The following is a 21,468-nucleotide window of genomic DNA, read 5'->3' on the forward strand; positions in this document are numbered from 1 at the left end:
GGCCCTAAGCAACTCAGTGAGACCCTGTCTCTAAATAAAATATAAAAAAGGGCTGGGGTTGTGGTTCAGTGGTTAAGCACCCCTGTTTTCAATCCCTAGTCAAAAATAAACAAACAAAAAAACAAGGAATAGGTTGTCATATAACTAGGTAGGTAAGGTAGTTCAAACCTGTTATCCCAATAGCTCAGGAGGCTGAAACATGAGGATCACAAATTGAAAGCCAGCCTCAGCAAATTAGCAAAGCCCTAAGCAATTTAGTGAGACCCTGTCTCAAAATAAGAAAATAAAAAGGGCTGGGGATGTTGCTCAATGGTTAAGCACCCCTGGGTTCAATCTTCAGTGCCCTCCAGAGAGAGCGGGGGAGGGAGAGAGAGAGAGAGAGGGAGAGGGAGAGAGAATGGATTATTATAAAACAAGTTTATCCCTAGTGTTTTATCTCTTCCATATGAGCCCACTTGCTCTTCTGTTTTCTGCCATGAGTTGAATCGGTACAAGGCCCCCTCCAGAAGCCAAGCAGATAATAGCTACCCAATCTTGTACTTCCAGGCCTTCAGATCTATGAATGGAATAAACTTCTTTACATATCATCCATATTCAGTTATTCTGTTATGGTAACGGAAAATGATCTACTCTGACAAGAGATGGGTGGAAGTGTTGGAGGCACTGGACTCTTTTGTTGGGAAGTGGGGGTCATAGGGTCAAGTGCTCAATCTTGTGACTTAGTCGCAAGAATAGAGGCCACCTTTCCTCTTTGCTCTTCTCACCACCAAACTCCTGTTCCCTATTTCCATCAATGGCATCTCCATTTCTTTTCTTTTTCTTTTTTTTAAATTTCTTTTAGTTGTTGATGGAACTTTATTTTTATTTATTTCCATGCGATGCTGAGAATTGAACCCAGTACCTCACACATGTCAGGTAAGTGCTCTTCCACTGAGCTCCAACCCTAGCTCCATCTCCATTTCTTTTGGTCAGGCTACCATCTTTGAAACTGTTTTTCATCTTTTCTCCACACCTTTGCAGTATTATTATTATTATTATTATTATTATTAGTCCTGGGGATTACACTCAGGTGTACTCAACCACTGAGCCACATCCCCAGACCTATTTTATTTAGAGACAGGGTCTCACTGAGTTGCTTAACACCTTGCCATTGCCGAGGCTGGCTTTGAACTCGTGATCCTCTTGCCTTCTGGGCCACTGGGTTTTTCAGTGGCCCAGAAAGCAAGATACCACAAGTTGTGGATCTTAACTTGTCAGATCCCACAAGTTAAGGTCTTTGTCTCCCATCTGACTCCCTCATTTGACATACCAGCCACAAATCTCAGAGGCCCCCAGGTCACTCACTCTTTGAACGACTATGGGTTCAGGCCTCTTTTCAAACTCTACAGGTTCACTAGAATGACTCACAGAGCTCATGGAAGTGCTATATTTATGATTTTAGTTCTATTATAAAGGATATTCATAGGCAAGGTTGAGGCAGGTCCCAGGATCTGAACTTCCATGTTCTCTTCCCAGGGAATCAGGGTGCATCATCCTCTGGTACATCAATGTGTTCATCATCTGGGAAGTTCCACTGAACTTCAGTGGCCAAAATTTCTATTGGAGTTTTATTGGGCTGTTGTCAAGTAGGTCAAAGCTTCCACTCTCTGGTCACATGGTTGGTCTTATTGGTGTTAGACACCATTAGTTTTACACCAGTGGTCATATTGGTCTTATACTGTGGTCTTATTGGCACGCCCATCCTGATTCATTTCTTTAGCATAAGCTATGTAGGGGCCCACTGTGAACCATCTCATTAGTAAAAACTATCAAGGCCCACCATGAATACAAAGAACTCCTGTACCTTGGGAAAATCCCAGGATTGGGGGACAAAACCAGTCAAATTTTTTTTTTATGAGACACCTTCTCTTAACTGGTCTTGGTAAATAATCTCTTGTCTCTTAGGCAACATTCATTTGATAAATATTGGGGAGCCCTGTGCATCTCATGAGAAGATAAAGGTGAAAGACAGATGTGGTTCCTGCCCTCCTGGTGCTTAGTATAATAATACAGGGAGGTACCTGCAACAGAACAGGAGCCATAGGAGCCCACAATGGGGAACAATTAACCCAGAAGTGTTTTCTGGAAGGGTGGGGCTGTAGCTCAGTGGTACAGTGTTTGCCCAGCATGTGTGAAGCCCTAGGTTCTATTCCACAGCATTGCCAAAACATAAAAAAATAATAATAATAACAACTTTTTTGACATTTGAGGACATGCTAGCCAGGGCACAGCATATGCAAACGCCCAGTGGTAAGAAAAAGGCACTGAGGAAGATTCAAAGTAGCTATCACAAGCCCTGAATGATGGTACAAGCCTGGAGTCCCAGCTACCTCAGGAGGCTGAGGCAGGAGGATCACAAGTTTGAGGCAGGTCCTCAGCAACTTAGCAAGGCTGTCTCAAAGTAAAAAATAAAAATGTCTGGGATCCTGAATCCAGAAGTTCTGTCTCATATTCTGCTGCAAGCCATGGAAAATAACCCTCCTGCCTCATAGGCAACATGCTTAGGGGCCAGGCCTGGTGCAACTCATCAGGAAGCCTGGACAACATAGGAGACCGGATCTTATGTTTTTTTTAAAAAAAGTGCCTATAGCATCTAGTAGGAAGGGAGAATTATGAGATATGGGGGTAGAAAATTCTTGAGATGGTTGTGCATAGTTATACAATTACTCCAAGGACAATGACACACTGGTCTCCCTCAAATAATGCCTTATGATATCAGGCCTTTGGTTAGAAACCTATTGGGGCTACCACTGATTGTCACATGACCCTGGACATTTCTCCAAGAGAGATTCTTCAGCTGGGACTAAGCAGGGACCATAATGTTTACCTCATTACAGGATGTGAACTGTAGTCTACCCTAGTTCTCTCACTCAGGCTGGGATAACTTTAGGATGAAAGAAGCACTGTGTTTCACATTTTTTTTTTTTGTTGTTGTTGTTGTTGTTTACTTGTTTTGCAGTGCTGGGGATTGAATCCAGAGCCTCATGCATGCCACACAAGTGCTCTCCCACTGTGCTGCATACCCAGGCCTTTTTATTTTGAAACAGGGTCTCACTAAGTTGCTCAGGCTTGCAATCCTCCTGCCTAAGCTTCCCACATCACTTCAATGACAAGCATGCACCACTGTGCCCCACTCAAATCCATCTCTTGGTGCCTTCAAAGGGAGGGACTCTGGGATATTTGGTCCCAAATCAGACAGCATCAATTGCATGCAAAACATTGAATATGGGAATATCCAAGGGGTACAGTATCAACCAATTTCAGGTCTACTCCAACCAGTGGGCTGAAAGCTGAATACACAGATCTCCTGAGAAACATGGCAGTGGCCATCTTGGTCTACTGAGATTTGTCCCATGATACCCATCATCCTAGCCACAGCCAGCTATATCAAGGATTTCACTGATGTCTGGCAGGTGGTGTGGGAAGAGCTTGCCAAATAAATACTTTCAGATTGATCTAACTGGGCAGTTAATTGACCCAATTATATCCTGTCTCTTGGGGAGTTTGAATTTGAACACCCTGGGGAGAAGTTGTTGAGATGGCCAGCAGAGGTGACAGATATCAAGGGAGGGGGGAAATGGAAGCCAAGAAAGGACATTTGCCAAGTTAGGGTGGCCTTCCACTCCAATTTTCCTAGAGGAGATCTGGCCCTGTGCTCCTGCCATCTCTGCTTTCCACTAGCTGGAAGATCCCATCTACCCTGGCTCAAGATCTCATAGAACTATGGGTGGATAGCACCCCCCACCCCACTGCCTATGGCCCACAGCAGAACCTGAGACCTGCCAGAAACTCAAAATGAGAAAGTTGTGTGTGTGTGTGTGTCTTTCTCTCCATCTTCCTAGTCTGACCTCCTCCTCCTGGCCTATGGATAGGCCTTCCCCTTTGTGTCCAGTGCCAGGACACTCTTAACTATTATGTCCTTGGAGGTCCCTTTCCAAGGACTTCTGATCTGCTTGACTGTCATGAAGCACCCAGTGCTGGTGTTGCCCCTGGCAGGGAGAAGGGATAGATGGCAGGATGGTAGAAATGGGAGGGAGGAACAAAGAGCATGAGGGAGACTCTTCTGACCTGGTTCTCTCAGTTCCCTATGGCCAGGATTCTTCTCTCCCTCTGCGGCCTGCAGTACTCCCCTCCCCTCTACAGCTTCTGATGGAACAAAACTAGTCTACAATCTGTGCCTGGAAACAGATTCAGACTCAACTACATCCATATCTCATTTATACCTAAGAGCATTTTAGACATAAGGAAAAGAGGCTCAGAAAGAAGGCAATACCTGCAACTAGAAATGAGAAAATCAAGCTCCTTACTAGGGCTCTACAAAAACCCTGAATACCTGGCCATGTTCACAGCTTGTTAACTCCCCTCCCCTAGATACACTTGTGTTCTCCAGAACATGCCTTCTTACCTCCAGGTCTTTGCTCCTATGTTTCCCTGGCGAGAACACCACTAGAATTCCCTGGTGACTCCTCTGAGTCAACATTTAAGACTCAAAACTATGCAGGGCACAGTGGTGCACACCTGTAATCCTAGCTGCTTGGGACACTGAGGCAGGAGGATCTCAAGTTCGAGGCCAGCCTTAGCTACTTAGTGAGGTCCTGTCTCAAAAAATATTTATAAGAGTGTTGGGTAGCTCGGGCAGAGAGCTTGCCTCTCACGCCAGACACCCTGTGTTTGATTCTCAGTACTGCCGAAACAAACAAAACACTCAAAGTGTGCTCTACTGTTCCTTGTACAACCTAAGTGAGGCAGAGGGTGTGTCCTAATTGCCTTTGGATCACCAGCCCCTTCACAGAAGGCAAGGTAAGAGGCCAATAAATACATACCCCCTAGCTCCACTCCTTTAGAGTCTAGATATCCTCGGGATAAGAATTCCCAAGCCTAGTTCTGGACTGGGACGTGCATCTAGAACCCCTGGGGTCATGGGTGGTCTCTAGCTATTGATACTAAAGGGTTTTTATTCAGTCACTCAACAATATATTGTGCCAGGTGCGGGGATCAAAGATGAATGGAGAAATTAACAAAAAGGATAAAGTTGAACAAATACTTAAAGAACACTGGAAATCTGTAAAAGAAAAACAAAGGGTTTAATCCTTGCTTCCGTTCAGGTGTGCTGAGGAGGGAGGGCTTGCCCCCACCTGGCCTCCGTGTTTTCTCAAGGCGACGATTTGAGGGGGATTATATGTATAATCCTCAGGTTGAGTGTAGCGTTCAGGAAGGCGTGCCTGAATCTTAATCGAGACCCACACCTGGACCTATTGTTTCTCTAATTCCCTGCATGGGATCCGGGAATTAGTGGTCAGGTTGGCAGCCCACTCGCTGTCAAGAGGTCCTGGGGACACCATGAAATCGTTCTACCTAGACTCAAGAGACCCCGCCTAGGTGTGCAACTGCCCTTAGGGAGGATCTTAAGCGACCCCTTTAAAAGGAAGAGGCTGGCGGATCCAGGACCCCGACGGTAACACAAATTCTAAACCAAGACCAAGACCTCAGCGGTCCCACCCCGAGTCCTCGGAAGAGCTTCTGAGAGGGGCACCACTGGGCTCCGCCCCCAGAGCGCCGGCACCGATTGGCTAGCGCGGGCGCCGGGCGGGGCCAAACCTTAAAGGGTCCAGAAACTAAGCTAGTAGAGAAGAGGCTGTGGCGGCTGCGAAAGCCGGGGAGGTGATGCCACGTGTCCCCATATGGATTTCTTTTAAATCTCTCTAGGGCCCATACCCTCGTCCTAGGCCCATGGAGCCCTCAAGAAACTATCCACTGTTCGGGGGCGCCTTCTCCTCCATCCTCCCCCCTGGGGCCATTGATGTAAGGTGAGAAAGATTCGGCGCCCTGTGGAGGCCGACCAGGTGGGTTGCGGGAAGTCAGGGTCAACCACGGTCTGCCTCGCCCCTCTCCAGTGACCTCCGACCAGTCCCAGACAACCAAGAAGTTTTCTGCCATCCAGTGACTGACCAGAGCCTGATCGTGGAACTTCTGGAGTTCCAGGCTCACGTACTGGGTGAAGCGGCGGCGCGGTGAGGAAGGGGCCCGCGGTTGGCCAATGGGAGGGCCGAAACTGAGGAAATGGGCGGGGCCTATGACTGGACGGTTATTCCGGACGCGAACTCCCTAGGGCAAGGCGACACTGCCGGAAATGATCAAAGCCTAGGGCTTAAAGATGTTCGGGGGTGGGGGTGGGGGTGAGGATGAGGGGCATTGAGAAATGCCCCCCATCTTGCTCTCCCACCTCAGGTACCATTTTGAGGACGTTGGTGGGGTGCAGGGGGCTAGGGCTGTGCAAGTGGAGTCTGTGCAGCCTCTCAATTTAGAGAACCTGGCCCTGAGGGGCTACTGTCAAGAAGCCTGGGTCCTCTCTGGCAAGCAGCAGGTAGCTAAGGAAAACCAGCAGGTGAGGGCCGAGGAGCGTCCTGGAAGGGGGATGGATTGGCCTTAAGGATCCAGGTAAACATCCTGATTCTGATCCTTCTAGGTAGCAAAGGATGTGACACTGAACCTGGCCTTGCTGAGGCTGCCCCAGTACCAGACTGATCTCTTGCTCACCTTCAGTCAGCCCCCGTAAGGAGGAAAGAAAGGGCCCGTGTCTCCAGGAGAATTAAGCTGGGTGGGGTACAGCGGGATATTGGCTGGTGGGGTCCTTAAAAGAAGCAGATTGGGCCAGAGGTTTGGGGACACAGATACCTGAGTCCTCTGGGAACAGGAGGTGGGAACTGTCAACCTCAGTTAGTCCTGAACCATGTTCTTTCTCCCTTTGTTCCCCACCCCTAAGCCCTGACAACAGGCCATCTCTTGGACCTGGAAATGTGCCACCTCCACCATGGAATCTGGGTGACTTTGAACAGCTGGTGACCAGTCTGACACTTCATGATCCCAACATCTTTGGTCCCCAGTAAAAATGCTAAAGCACTGTATGATACTACTGAAGACTTAGAGACCTGGGTCTAGGAGGGGAGAAAAAGAGTTTGAATACCACCTGGTTTTCTCTTCTTTCTTTCCTGTGCATAAACACAAGACACACCTTCTCTGCAGAAATAAACTTGCTTTATAACCAATATAATTTCTGTGTCTTTGAATTTTACAGGACACCTGGGTCTCCCAAATTCTCTTTGGTCTTGGATGGGAAAGTTTAAAGCTGTGCATGGGAACAGGAGGGACCCAAGGCTGGCAGTGGAAAGAGGGAAGCAATATATTTTGGAGTGATTGGTTTAGCCCTGAGAAGGGGGTGTGTAGAGTACAGGGGGATAGATAGGTTGGTTTAGAGCAACACCCAAAGAAGGGAAGGAGACTTACTACTTGTGGTTCAACTCTGAGAGAACAGAACAGGGAGTGGCGTTGGCTATCCCTCTTGGATGGATAAAAAGTCACATGGTCAGTAATCAACAGGACATAGTAGTGGAGGCAGAAGTGTCCAAGAAGTATCAATTTGGTGGAGTGTGGGAAAGTAGCTGTTATTTAGTGTACTTGTGATAGAGGAAGCGCAGCTGGTCCCAGAAGAAGAGGGAGAGGATGGTGTGCGGGCCAAGGCGGAAGTAGGAGGCACCTATACCCTTGTACATGCCAAAAATGCCCTCTGTCCGGGCTGTCTGCAGAAGAGCATCCAAGATTCCTCGGTACATGAGGCCCTGGAGCATGTTGAAAAGGGAGGGAGAGCACAGGGAAGGAGCTTGTCAGAGCCCACCAGGGGCTTCACCTCTGCAGGTTGAATTTGAGGCTCTTCCACCTGTACCCACAATCTGCTTCCCCTGCCTCCCCCAGCTTTCTCTACCTGCCTGCATCCCAGAGCACTCCCTTACCTTGCCCTGACTGTCTGTGGGCTGGTTATAGAGCCTTGTGCTGGCCACATCAAAGGGTGTCATGGCCAGGACAACTGCGATGCCACTCACCATGGCAGCTGCCAGAGCCACCTTCCAGCTCTGGGGAGGAAAGATCTATAGGGGGAAGAGACGAAGAGCTTTGTCAATCAGCCAATTATTCAACCACTGGACAGGACAGGCCCTGCCTGGGGGACGCAGAGATCTGGTAACTCAGGGAGCTTCTACTTTACCAGTTGTAGCACAGTATGCCCTGAGGGCTTGGGTATCCCCTCTGAGATAAAGTGACAGGAGAACTTGGAGAAGAGTCAAAGAGTTGGTAACCCTCAAACCCTCCTGCTTCTCCCTCACATCTGAAGGTTGTCACCATCCATTCTGGGGCCCACCTCCCTTTGCCCACCCTCTACCCCATTCCCTGATGGCCCCACTCCCTTCCCGGGCAGTACCTCCCACTGGCTCAAGAAGTCCTTGGTGGATGAGAAGGTGCACAGCTGGGTAGAGGAACCGATGATAACTCGGGGCAGGCTGCCCAAAGCCCCACGCCACAACCCCACCAGACCATGTTTCTGGCCAATCTCGGTTAGCGCCTGAAACATGCCCTGGTGGGGGGAAGACCATGGGGATGGGGTTCAGTCACCCCAGCATTAGGGGCTCCCACCTCCTAATACTGTCAAGGACTGGTCCTTAACATGTACCTGTTTGTTTCTAAATGACCAGTTCATTTGTGGGCTTAGAGCCAGAATATGGGCCTTCAGTTTTCTGCTACCCGTTGCCATCCCACAGCAGGGGCTGGTTGTGTATAAGTGAGAATATTAGCAAATGGGGAGAATGGGGCAGGAGAATCAGGCTTAAAAGATTTGAGGAGCAGGAATACAGAGGATCTGGGTGGGCTTCAGGGGTAGAGGGGGCACAGCAGTGGCCAGGGTTAGAGCTGCCTGGGGCAGGCAGAAAGCTGAGAGGACAGTTGGGCACTCCAGTGGGTTTGGGGAACCCTCACCTGATGTTTATACTGGTGCCCTACAGCAATTTCCGAGGCTGCCTGTGCCTGTAGGTGTGTCTTCACCTGGAGACAAGAGAGTATCACAGCTTATGCCCTAGTGGCCATGTTCCCGCATTAGAAACTCAAATGCCTGACCCCCCTCACACTTCCTCTAGGGTGTTAAGCAATGAATACCCTTTTAATCTGATAATTATTGTTGTTCCCACTTAACAAACTGGTCACCAGACTATGTGTCCCTTGGCTCTAGGCCCTGGGGAGGGATCTTCAAGCACCTCCTCCCCTTGGGGCTTGGGATTAGGGGTGGAGAGTTTAAAGGCTGGCAGTATTTCCTAAGACTTCAAATTAGGCAAGATCTGGGTGTCCAGACTGTCACACAAGCTCCCATTCCCAGTTCAGTTCTCCAGCTACCATATTGACCAGGCTCCCTATCAGACTCTGGCTAAAATGTGCTCTCAGGCTCCCAGGACTCATAGTGGTATGTGTTCAACTGATTTCAAAGAGGCTATTGTCCTTGAATCTCACACCCTGGGAGTGAGCCCAGGTTGCCTCTCTTTCTGGAAAACATACAGCCTCCCACTTTCTTAGCTACACTAAGCAGGGCCTAGTCCCAGCTGTGTGACCTTGAAATAGTCACTTCCCCTCTCTGGGCTTCAGGTTCCTAACCCTTCACCTACATCTGACAAAGCAAAGGAAAAGATTGTGAGATTTTAATTCTGTGATGCTCAGGACCTTCCTGATTCCTACACTCACTGATGAGTTCTCAGGTTCCTCCTCTTCACCTACACAAATCCAACCTCAATATCAGGTAATGATCATAAAATAATAAAAGCAGTATTATCAAATGCTTACTATGTACCAGGATTTGTACTAGTGTTTTATGTGTGTTATCTCAGATATTTGTCTTCCTCAGTCCTTTCAATAATCACACAAAAAATTCATTACAATAATCCCCATTTTTTGCCGGGCAAGGTGGTGCACTCCTGTAATCCCAGTGGCTAGGGAGGCTGAAGCAGGAGGATTGTGAGTTCAAAGTCAGCCTCAGCAACTGTAAGACGCTAAGCAACTCAGTGAGACCTGTCTCTAAATAAAATACAAAATAGCCCTGGGGATGTGGCTCAGTGGTTGAGTGCCCCTGAGTTCAATCCCTGATACCAAAATCATCACCATCATCATCATCATCATCATCATCCCCATTTTGCAGATATGGCAACTGAAGCTCAACATTTAGTAATTTTCAGTTAGGATTTGAGTTCCAGAATGGCTGATTCCAAAGCTCATCATATTCATCAACACATTCAATTGAGTCTATTGAATGGGTGTGTATAGGGCAGATCAGAATGCCCTAAAACATGCCAGCACTTTCCTGATGCCCTTTCCTGTTGGCAAGGGGACAGCACCCTGTCACCTATGCTCTTGTGAAGAACCAGACTCCCACCCTATACCAAGGATCTTCCCTGAAGGCCTCAAGAAGGACCCTCCCCCTCCTTACCATGTAGATGGGGCTCCCCAAATAGGCTCCCATGACCCCAGCCAGGGCCCCAGCTGCTGCGCTGTGGGCAGGACTGAGGGTGCCCTCGGTGGTATGCAGGTAGCCCCTAGACTCAGCCAGCCCGTAGGTGCCCAGTCGAATACCATTCATCAGGAACTGGTACAAAAGGGCAGGGGCCAGGCCCTTCTGCAGGGCAGCCAGGCCATCCACCTTGCCGATGGTGAAGAAGGCGTGGAAGACGTTTCGGTAGTGACGCTGGTAGGTGCCAGGGGCCTGCAGTTCTCCCTGCAACTGCATCCTGGTCTTCACAACCTCCAGGGGATTGGTGAACACACAGGCCCCGCAGGCTGCCAGACCACTCATCAAGAAGTCCATGGTGTGGGGTTCAGTAGCCTCAGAAGGGAAGACCTCCGCTTGGAGGTCCAGAGTCAAGTGTCAGGGTCAAATGTCAGAAAGTCAAAGGTTAGCTGGATTTGGGAGTCAGGAACTGATAAAGAGGGGAAAAAAAGAGGCGTGTAAGAGAGTCTGGCTAGGTTATGACAGAGCCCTCTGGCTAACGGATTCGAGGTCAGGGAGGGGCAGAAGTCAGGAGGTGGCAGGCAGGTGGGATGTTCAGAATGGCAGACTACGCTACGCTACGCGGGGCGGGGGCCAGCGTGTGGAGGAGGAAAATGGAAGGAATTGGGAGATGGGAGGAAGGAAAAAGAAAACCAGCAGGAGGAAAAGAATCCGGTGGTCTTCCCGGGACAGCAACGAGAGCTAGATCAGTAAGGAAGTCGGGACTCGGGACCGGGATGAACGTCCCAAGGTAGCTACCGGAGCTCGGAGCACCTTCACCCCGGGTAGCCTGCGGAGGCCCGCCGCCACACACCAGTGACCGGAGCGCTGCGCCAATCCGGAGCCTCGGGGAGCCGCTGCAGAAAGCCTCAGCCAATCAGCATCGAGCCGGCTCCGCGGCCAATGGGAGGCGCTGTCAGCGACCAGGCCCCGGGAATCGGCGGAGGCGGTTGGAATTAACTCTCCCAGATCCGGCGCCAGGGCGGGGGAGGCGGACTCAGGCTTTGGGAAGGGTGCCCTGGGAACGGAGACTTTATCACTGGTGGGGAGGAGAGATTTGACCTGGGCGGATGCAGAGGCTGAGCGCCGAGATGTTTGGGGCAGCTCCTCTTGTAGGCAAAGGGCTCCCATCTTTCGTCCTCTATCCGGGGTCATGTCCGGGTCGGGCTGTCTAACTGTGTCCACGCCCAGCTCAGTTCGGGTGCCAGGGGAGCGCGGAAACTGCCAACCAGCCCTCGAGGGAGATGGGTCACACCTGCTGGACCTGGGCCTGTCTCCTGAGGCTGAATAAAGTATAGGTTGTAGTGCTAGGATGTGGCTGGCTGTGGGGCGCCTGAGGAGGCCTGAGGATAGCGAGGGAGTTTGGTCAAATCCTTAAGTTCTTTTGATCCTCACAGCGACCTGGAGAAAGCAGGACAAGTCACGTCAGGAATTTTTATTTCCTTGACAGCTAGGCTTAAGTTGCAGCAAGTTGGAGATCTTGATTTACTGGACTTCTGTCCATGCTCGTGAGTCTGGTTAATCATGAGAGACTGGAGAAGCTAATTGGGAAAGAGGTGAAAGAGAAGGCTTAGAGAAAGAAGGCAGGAAGACGGGATGTCACCTGAGGCGGGTAGAAGAGCCTGAGGTCTCAGTTGTGAACTGCCGGACTTAGAGCACCTTCTGAATTTCAATTTGGATCTTCCTGCTTACCATCTAGATTTCTTTGGACAAGTTATTAAACATCTCAGAACCCTTTGGCAAAAGGAGAATGACAGGGTTTGGGATATAGCTCAGTTGGTAGAGTGCCGTCCTTGAATGTACAAGGCCCTGGGTTCAATCCCCAGCACCACACACACACACACACACACACACACACACACACACAAGATTACACATACCCCAGAGGAAGTTGAAAATTGTACTAGGAGCTCAACTTTGTAGGAAAGTCTGGAGCTGGTAGATTTCCATGCCTTGTACATCTTGTCCCCACTTCTAGAATGTGTCCTTTCACTCCCCCCTTTGTGATGGTCTCCAAATCATTACTCACCTTAGAAAGCTCATTTCTTGGCTCGTGCATAATTTAGCCGCTCCCATTCTATTTTGTTCCTTAAACATTAACCCACTTTTCTCATTTTGGTTAGCAATTGTTTTCCTACTTCTTCCTGAGCATAGGTGTGCTTGTTGCTATAGGGTGTCGGTGCTTCTAGACACACATTTCTGGGAGACCTAGGGGATAGGTCTGAGTCATCTGTATATCGCCAGTGTACTAGTAAGTCATGAAGCCATAGGATGAAGTGGAGGGGTATCTTCTGTGGGTGAAGGGTACAGTAGAATATATATGATGGACTCTTCACCTCTGCAAGAAGAACCTTGAAAGGTTCTCCAGAAAATCTCCAAGGCATGCTACACCAATGCCCCAATTTTCTGGGGGATGAGATGCCATCATTGTTTTAAATCTTGAGTTTAACCCCTGTGTTTCTTGAAGTTGTGGTCCTTGGAGCAGCAGCAATCATAGCAGTACCAGGGAACTTAAGAAAAGTGGAAATTTTCTAGCCCTTTTCTAAACCTCTTGAGTTGGAGTTTGTGTTTCAGTTCTCTGATGTACTCAGGAGTTTTAAAACCACTGATTTAAGTGTTTTTTTTTTTAAGAGAGAATTTTTTAATATTTATTTTTTAGTTTTCGGCAGACACAACATCTTTCTTTGTATGTGGTGCTGAGGATCAAACCTGGACCTCACGCATACCAGGCGAGTGCGCTACCGCTTGAGCCACATCCCCAGCCCAAGTTTTTTCTCTTTTAGCACCAGATGCCCTAAAAACAGTCAGCTTTTAAGGTGTAGTTTTAAGCTTAATTTTTAGAGCAGTTTTCTGAACAGCAAAACTAATGGATACGATGAATGTTCTCATAGTCTCCACATTGTTTGCACTGTTATTAATATCTTATATTAACATGTCACAACATTATGATTAATGAACCAATATTGATACAGTAATAAGCCAATACAATCATGACACATTTTTGTTAACTAAAGTTCATAATTTATTCAGGTTTCTCCTGTTTTTGGCAAAAGGTCTTTTTTTCTGTTCCAAGATCCCTTCCAGTATATTTACTTATTATTTACTTTTGTGGTACAGGGAGTGAACCCAGGTATCTGTGCATGCTAGGCAAGTACTCTACCATGGAGCTACATCTCCAGCCTTTTTAAATTTTTAAATTTTGAGACAAGATCTCACTAAATTAGCCAAATTGGCCTTGAACTTGTGATCTTGCTTCAGCCTTCTGAATATCAGGGATTTATAGGAGTGTGTTACCAAGCCCATTTTCAGATTACATTTGATTATCATATTTCCTTAGGATCCTTTTGGTTTGACAATTTCTCAGACTTTCCTTGTTTTTGATGATCTTGACAGTTTTGAGGAGTACTTGTCAGGTATTTAATAATCTGTCCTTCTAATTTTTTTTGTGGGGTACAGGTATTGGGGATTGAAATCAGGGGCATTCAACCACTGAGCCACATCCCCAGCCCTGTTTTGTATTTTATTTAAAGATAGGGTCTCACTGAGTTACTTAGCACCTCACTTTTGCTGAGGTTGACTTTGAACTCACGATCCTCCTGCCACAGCCTCCTGAGCTGCTGGGATTACTGGCCTTGAGCCACCATACCTGGCGACTGTCCTTCTATTTTTCTCATCATGGTTGGGTTATGGGTTTGAGGCAGAAAGACTACGGAGGTAAACTGCCATTTTCATCATGTATTAAGGATGGTACTTGATATATACTATCAGCAGGACATATCACTGTTGATATTGACCTTGATCACCTGGCAGAGGTGGTGTTTTCCCCAGTGTATGGTGTTTTCCCCAGTGTATTGATATTCCCTTTCTCCCCATTTCCATACTGTCTTCCTTGAAAGGAAGTCACTATGTACAGCCCAAACTAAGAAACTACGGATTTATGCTTCCCCTCCGGGAAGGATCTAGAGAAATTATTTGGAATTATTCTTAACTCTTTTTTTAAATATTTATTTTTTAGGTGTATATGGACACAACACAATGCCTTTATTTTTATGTGCTACTGAGAATCGAACCCAGGTCCCGCCCATGCTAGGCGAGCGCTCTACCGCTGAGCCACAATCCCAGCCCTTGGAATTATTCTTTATATTATAATCCCACTCCAACTTCCTCATTTATTCATTCAAGCATTTACTTTTACCAGTATGGACTTATGGATGTTCATTTTTTGGGTTAGAATTCAATATTCTTTATTCTTTTGTTCAAATTGTTATAAATTTGGCCTTTGGGAGGTCTTTCAATTCTCTCCTGTGTCTCTTTTACATACATTCATCATTTATTTATTTTTATGTGGTGCTGAAGATTGAACCCAGTGTCTCACATGTGCTAGGCTAGTGTTTTACCATTGAGCCACAACCCCAGCCCTATTTTTTAAATTAAAAATTTATTTTGGGCTGGGGTTGTGGCTCAGTGGCAGAGCACTTGCCTAGCATGTGTGAGACACTGGGTTCAATTCTTAGCACCACATATCATAAATAAAGGTCTATTGACAACTAAAATATTTTTTTAAAAAAACCATTTATTTTGACACTACACAATGTTACAAGCTCATTTGTATATTTCCTACCCCAGTCCTATATTCAACCATTTCTCCAAGGAACTTTATTTCCTTTTTTTTTTTTTTTTTAACAGTACTCCATATTGATCTCAGGCCCCTGTGCACACTAGGCAAGTGCTCTACCACTATGCTACACCCCAGTCCTGTTTCCTTTATTGAGGAGTGGTTTTAGAAGCCAAGATCTGGGAAGTCTGGGCAGTAGGCTTATTTATTACTATTAGGGTGTCATTGTTTCTAGACACTTCTGGGAGAGTGAGAAAATAGATGCATGCTAACTCATATATGTACACAAAAATATTTCTATATGCAAACATATTTATACTAAGCTAAATATGAATTCATACTGTCTCCAACTCTAATCCCTTGCCACATGGATCATTCTGACCCCCACCCCTTTCTGAAAATTCCCATTTCAACAGTGAGAAACTTGGCTTTCATCATCCCCCATGAAATTAATTAGAATTAATTGTTTAATTCTAGTATACATGTATAGGAGTGTCAGAATTGTTAATTTATAACCTTGTGGAAAACAACCTATCAACTACCATACAGTGTTTATGTGTAGTTCCTTTGTCTTTAGTCTTAAAGATACCATTCAAGGCCAGGTGTGGTGGCACAACCTGTAATCCCAGTGGCTTGGGAGGCTGAGACAGCAGGATTGCAGGTTCAAAGCCAGCCTCAGCAAAGTTGAGGCACTAAGCAACTCAGTGAGACTCTACTCTAAATAAAATACAAAATAGGGCTGGGGATGTGGCTCAGTGGTTCAGTACCCCTGAGTTCAATCCCTGGTACCAAAAAATAATAAAAAAAAAATACATTAAAATTTACTCTTTGTTAAGTTCTATGGGTTTTGAAAAATGTATAATATATATGTATATATTATGCATTGCAATATTATATAGGATGCTATGTAATTACAATATTATACAAAATAGTGTAACTATTCTAAAACATCCCCTCTTTTTCACCAACTGAACCTTCCCTGGGGGGTGGGGGGTTTAAATTGAACCACTGATCTTTTTCCAGATTGACTTCTAGGACTTAGAAATATGGATTTAATATTCCCCTATGTCTTTTTGTGGTTTGAAAACTCATTTTTTAAAATATTTTTTTTGTTGCCAATGGACCTTTATTATTTTTTTTTATATGTGGTGCTGAGAATGGAACCCAGTGCCTCACATACTAGGCAAGCTCTCTACCACTGAGCCACAACCTGAGCCATAAAGCTCATTTCTTTTTTATCATTAAATAGTATTCCATCATACGAAAGTGCCATAGTTTGTTTATCTGTTTGTATATTGAAAGATAGCTTGATTACTTCTAGTTTTATGTGATTGTGAATAAAGCTGCTATGAACATTTGTATATAGATTTTAGTCTAGGCATTAGATTTAAAAAATTTTTCTTTTTTGTAGTTATATGGACAGAATTCCTTTATTTTTTATATTTATTTTTTAGAAGTAGTTGGACACAATACCTTTATTTTTATGTGGTACTGAGGATCGAACCCAGTGCCTCACTCATGCTAGGCAAGCTCTCTATCACTGAGCTACAGCCCCAGCCCTAGGCATTAGATTTTTAATTTATTTTTGTTGCTGTTATTTCTTCTCTGATGTTGGGGATTTCCCAGTAGGGAGGATGAAGCAGGGATACCCTAAAAGATTCCCTGTCTGGAGACTAAGGCAAGCCCTGTTGACATAGGTTTTTGCTAAGACCACAAGATTTAGGTTGGTAGCCCACAACCATCAGGATACCTTAACAGAAATTTCTGGAATTAAAAAAAATATGGCCTTATAATACAATCCAGCAATTTTATTTTGCAAAACAGTGTTTGCCCAACCAATTTGAAAACTAATGTCTAGGAGCAGGGTATTTAGTTCAGTGGTGAAGCACATGTTTAACATGCTCAAGGCTCTGGATTTGATCCCCAGCGTTAACAATAATTTCTGTATGTTTGTTTGCTCTCCCACCAGAAATGAATGAAGTCTCTCACCCCCACTATCTACAGGGGATTGAACCCAGGGGTGCACTACTACTGAGCTACTACCTCAGCCTTTTTTACTTTTTATTTTGAGACAGAGTCTCACTAAATTGCCCAGGCTTATCTTGAACTTCCTGCCTCAGCCTCCAGAGCTGCAGTTACAGGCATGCACCACATATCCAGTAATCTCTCTTGATTATTGTAGTCTGCTGCCATTTTTTCCTGGGTGTGAGTGTTCTCTTCTAACAGATTTGAGAGGAGTTGGAGGGGGAACATAAAGGGTCCCAGGTCTCCAAGAGAGGTGATAGTACCATGGAGAGGGAGGGAAGAAGATGCAGAGTTTTGGAGGGTACCGGGCTGTGTTTTTCTCCCTGGGTGCAGACACTGGTGGGTTCATTTTGGCTGCCAGAATCCATACCTGAAATGCTCAGACTCCATCTGGTGGTAGTTTGACAGAATCCTCCACGTCTGTTCTCACCTGGATCAGAAACTGTATGAATTCCTAGAGCAGGCAGCTTTGCCTTCTGCCCACTTCCTGATTTATCTCACACACAATCAGGCCACCTATCAGAAATCCCAGGTGTTCTGTGCTCCATGAAGGATTCTATTGAACTTCAAGGTCCTGGCCCTCCCAGAGGTCAGTTGGATTCAACACTTTCATTTTGAGCAACCCTTGAAAGGGATCCTCCCCACCCCACCTTGGTTGTGACACAAACCTAAAAATAAGCTTACATAAAGGGAGCTAATAATGTATAACAAAACTCCAGATATAGAGCTGATTTCAGGCCTACAGTATCAAGCACTCAAATCTGTTTCTGTCTACCTCTCCCTTGTCGGGGGGTTTTTTAGCCCCCCGCCTTCCTGACCTGCGGAAGAGATTGGGGGAGCACGCCACGACCAGGATGGGCCAAGAAAGGTAAAGGTCAACTGGCCACCTGCACCCAGGCCTCCCTAGCAGGAGGACAATCAGACGCCAGGGGGAACAGTCAAAGCAGGATCTCTTTTAATGAGAAAACATACACAGCTAATATAATGTACAGGAGCCAATCAGGATAAAGGTCAGCAGGGTGGGGAGAATTTACATCTACACCCATTCTACAGGCAGTAATGGGAGACCGGAGCTGTCCCAGCTGTTTGTGAGGGCAGAAGGGTTCTGAGCCTATTCTAGAGGTGGTCTGATTCTTCATCACAACCCATGGCAATGCCTTCTGGTTAATCACTAGGTGCTCTCTTAGCCACATGTGGCCCCAGGACTGGGAAGTGGGTAGCAGCCAGCAAGTTAAGTTTCCTCTTTTCTGATGCAACATGCCCCACGTTACATCATGCCCTACACTCCCTGCATTGATTTTATTCTCAGGCCACTTCAATGATGGCTACTAGCAGCTCCAAGTCTAGCTTGGACCAGCTTAGCACCCCAGTGGAAAGATAATTTTTTGTTTCAGTTGCTGCATTTGGGGGTAGAAGCTACAGTTCATTGGTAGAGCGTTTGCCAAGTGTGGGCAAAACCAGAAATGGGGGGGGGGAGAATGCATTACTGCATTTGAGATAGGAGAAATGTCCTTGGTCATATTAGAAATTTACCTATTAGTTTCTTTTTCAGTAACTTCAGCAGAAATCCTATGCAGAATGATGCTCAGCCCTGAACCATTCTCTGCAGCTACAGGAGAGAATATGTCAATTGACTGTTGCTGGGTCATTTATCCCCCCTCAAAAATGGGCCATATGGGCTTAGAATGATGGAGGGGTAGTTGTCTAAACTCGGGCACTAGTACCAGAAGAGAGAATGGGTATGGAACTTGATAAACTATTTCTGTCCTCTTCCTAACCCCTGTGGAGAAAACTTCAGTCCCTAACAACCCTGTCTGGTTGACCATGATATGGTCTCTACTTGTTCCTTCATAGAACAAGTGGCCTCTACTTATTCATTTCAATTAAGCTTCCCTTTCACAGCTCTCTAGACATGTTTACCCTCCCATCACTGTACCTGTGCTTCTCTGGTTTCTTCTTGGCCTTGCCCCTACCTGATCTTCAAAGAACTAAGTCCCATCCTCCCTGAAACCTTTCCCAACCACCAGATGAGATAGAAGGAGGGTTGAAGCTGCCTGATGTGAATGCAGAGATGACCCATGAAGACTCTTCCATCCCTCCAGGAAGGAGTCAAAATCAACCACAATGAAATTCCTGGGGTTATTTTGTTAATATTTAAAATTGAAATTGAAGATGTTTTGTTTTGCACAAAGATATTAGCAGTAATATTATTTAAATATTTTTATTAGCTGTTGATGGTTTTTTAAAATTTATTTACATGTGGTGTTAAGAATCGAACCCAGGGCTGGGGATGTGGCTCAAGCGGTAGCGCGCTCGCCTAGCATGCGTGCGGCCCGGGTTTGATCCTCAGTACCACATACAAACAAAGATGTTGTGTCCGCCGAAAACTAAAAAAGAAATATTAAAAAATTCTTTCTCTCTCTCTCTTTAAAAAAAAAATAAATAAATAAAGAGAGNCTCTCTCTTTAATAATATATATATATATATATATATATAAACAAGGTGGTTGCATTGCTTCGTTTTAAAAAAAAAGAATCGAACCCATTGCTTCACACATGCTAGGCAAGCGCTCTACCACTGTGTCACAACCCCAGCCCCATTATTATTACTATTATTATTATTATTATTATTATTATTTTTAATATTTATTTTTCAGTTATCGGCGGACACAACATCTTTGTTTTGTACGTGGTGCTGAGGATCGAACCTGGGCCGCACGCATGCCACGTGAGCGCGCTACCGCTTGAGCCACATCCCCAGCCCACTATTATTATTATGATAGTGGGATTAAACCCAGGGTGCATTACCACTGAGCTACATTCCCAGCCCTTTGTATTTTTTTTTCATTTTGAGACAGAATCTCATTAAATTGCTCAGACTGGCCTTGAACATGTAATCCTTCTGCCTCAGTTTCCCAAGTCACTGGATTTATAAGCGTGCACCATTATGAGTGGCCACAGCAGTATTATTATTTATTCACAGCGCTGAGGATCAAACTCGGGGCCTCGTGCATGTTAGACAAGGGCTGTACCTCTGAGCCACATCCTCAGCCTTGCAATATTATTAATAATGGGGGAAACTGTAACATCCCTGATGTCTGGTACTAGGGAATGAATCATAATGATGAAGATTCTTTCAGTAGTAGATAATGGAAGCCCAGCTCAAGTTCAAGCACAAAAGGCAATGTAGTGGCTCAGGATCAGGGAAATTCAACAAATGATGTTGTTGGGCCTCTGTCCATTCCTGGCTCATTTTCTGTCACCATTGACTGTTTTCCTCCATTTGTGGGGGAAGAGAGGCAAGGGCACAGAAGGCTCTGACTTAACATTGTTCTTGCCTTGTGAGCCTAGAGGAGAGAGTTTCTCTTCCTCAAAGGACCAGAAACTTCTCTTCCCCAGGCAGCTGTCCTGACTTGCTCCTTCCTGAGGAATAGGGTACTGGGATTGACCAATCTTGTCAGATGGCCAGAGAGAGTCTGTCGTGTCATATGACTAAACCGGTCAGGGTCACTCCAAGTGAATTTGGGGACTAAATAAAGACACAGACACAGAAATTATCTTTTCTTCGAGTTCAGTGACCGCTCCTTACTGAGGGCAAGGCAGGCAAGAAAGAGAGCAGGGAGCACATGTTGAACCCTTTTATTGGGGAGAAGCCATTCAAACGAGGCAAGGGGTCAGGTTTCAGGGGGTTGAGTCTAGCTTCATGATGTCTGGCTATCAGCACGTTGATTGACATCTAGGAAGGCCATGCCCATCTCATGTACTGTGTGGGGATCATAGGCAGAGCCAGCGAAAAGTCACTCATGTGGCAGCTCCTAACAAGAGTCGGTTATGATTGGTGGTCCCACTGGAACCCCATGGAATTGGTGGGGGATGGAGAGTTTCTTGGAAGACCTGGATTCCTTCTTGCCAGGATGGCAAAATCTAGTCATTGTAATATTAAATTCCAGCAAAAGGGGTAATTTCAAAGACCATATGGCAACGTGGAAATGATTATAAACAATGCAGAGAGCTGGGATTGTGGCTCAGCGGTAGAGCGCTTGCCTAGCACATGCGAGGCTCTGGGTTCAAGCCTCAGCACCATATAAAAATAGATAAATAAAATAAAGGTACTGTGTCCAACTACAACTAGAAAAAAAAATTAAAAACAAAACAAAACAAAACAAAAACAATACAGAGACGGCAGAATATACAGACTTGAAACTATGATGGTACTTTCAGAATATGCAAAAACAGAAAAAAAATTTGCTTTGTGGGGGTGGCAGGAAGAACGGATCATCACATAAATAATTTTCAATATCTTTGCAAAAACATACAAGAAATAAAATACTGGGCTGGGGATGTAGCTCAGTGGTGGAGCACTTGACTAGCATGCATGAGGCCCTGGGGTTGATCCCCACCACCATTCAAAAAAAAAAAAAAAAAAAAAAAAAAAAAAA

At 45.9% G+C, this 21,468-nt stretch overlaps 2 protein-coding genes across 6 annotated transcripts; one reads left to right on the plus strand and one right to left on the minus strand.

Moving 5' to 3' along the window:
* The first annotated feature begins 5,635 nt into the window (after window positions 1-5,635).
* On the plus strand, window positions 5,636-7,085 carry Rangrf (RAN guanine nucleotide release factor). 4 transcript variants are annotated; one of them, XM_048798039.1, is made up of 5 exons: window positions 5,638-5,846; window positions 5,934-6,050; window positions 6,268-6,424; window positions 6,506-6,637; window positions 6,803-7,085. In XM_048798039.1, the coding sequence occupies exons 1-4, from the start codon at window positions 5,770-5,772 to the stop codon at window positions 6,593-6,595; spliced, it is 441 nt and encodes a 146-aa protein (XP_048653996.1). In that variant the 5' UTR covers window positions 5,638-5,769; the 3' UTR covers window positions 6,596-6,637; window positions 6,803-7,085. The 4 variants fall into 4 exon arrangements, with proteins under 4 accessions (XP_048653997.1, XP_048653996.1, XP_015359955.1 ...); XM_015504469.2 differs by having other exon boundaries at window positions 5,639-5,846; window positions 6,268-6,403; window positions 6,506-6,591; XM_015504468.2 differs by having other exon boundaries at window positions 5,641-5,846; window positions 6,506-6,591.
* Window positions 7,058-11,595, minus strand: Slc25a35 (solute carrier family 25 member 35). Of its 2 annotated transcripts, XM_015504467.2 has the most exons (5): window positions 10,334-11,251; window positions 8,842-8,907; window positions 8,291-8,443; window positions 7,827-7,961; window positions 7,058-7,655 (listed from the first exon to the last, which is right to left on the minus strand). In XM_015504467.2, the coding sequence occupies exons 1-5, from the start codon at window positions 10,706-10,708 to the stop codon at window positions 7,482-7,484; spliced, it is 903 nt and encodes a 300-aa protein (XP_015359953.1). In that variant the 5' UTR covers window positions 10,709-11,251; the 3' UTR covers window positions 7,058-7,481. The 2 variants fall into 2 exon arrangements, with proteins under 2 accessions (XP_015359953.1, XP_048653995.1); XM_048798038.1 differs by lacking the exon at window positions 8,291-8,443 and having other exon boundaries at window positions 10,334-11,595.
* Window positions 11,596-21,468: the final 9,873 nt, after the last annotated feature.

This window comes from Marmota marmota, unplaced genomic scaffold, assembly GCF_001458135.2.
Source record: "Marmota marmota marmota unplaced genomic scaffold, marMar, whole genome shotgun sequence".
NCBI classification, from domain to species: Eukaryota; Metazoa; Chordata; class Mammalia; order Rodentia; family Sciuridae; genus Marmota; species Marmota marmota.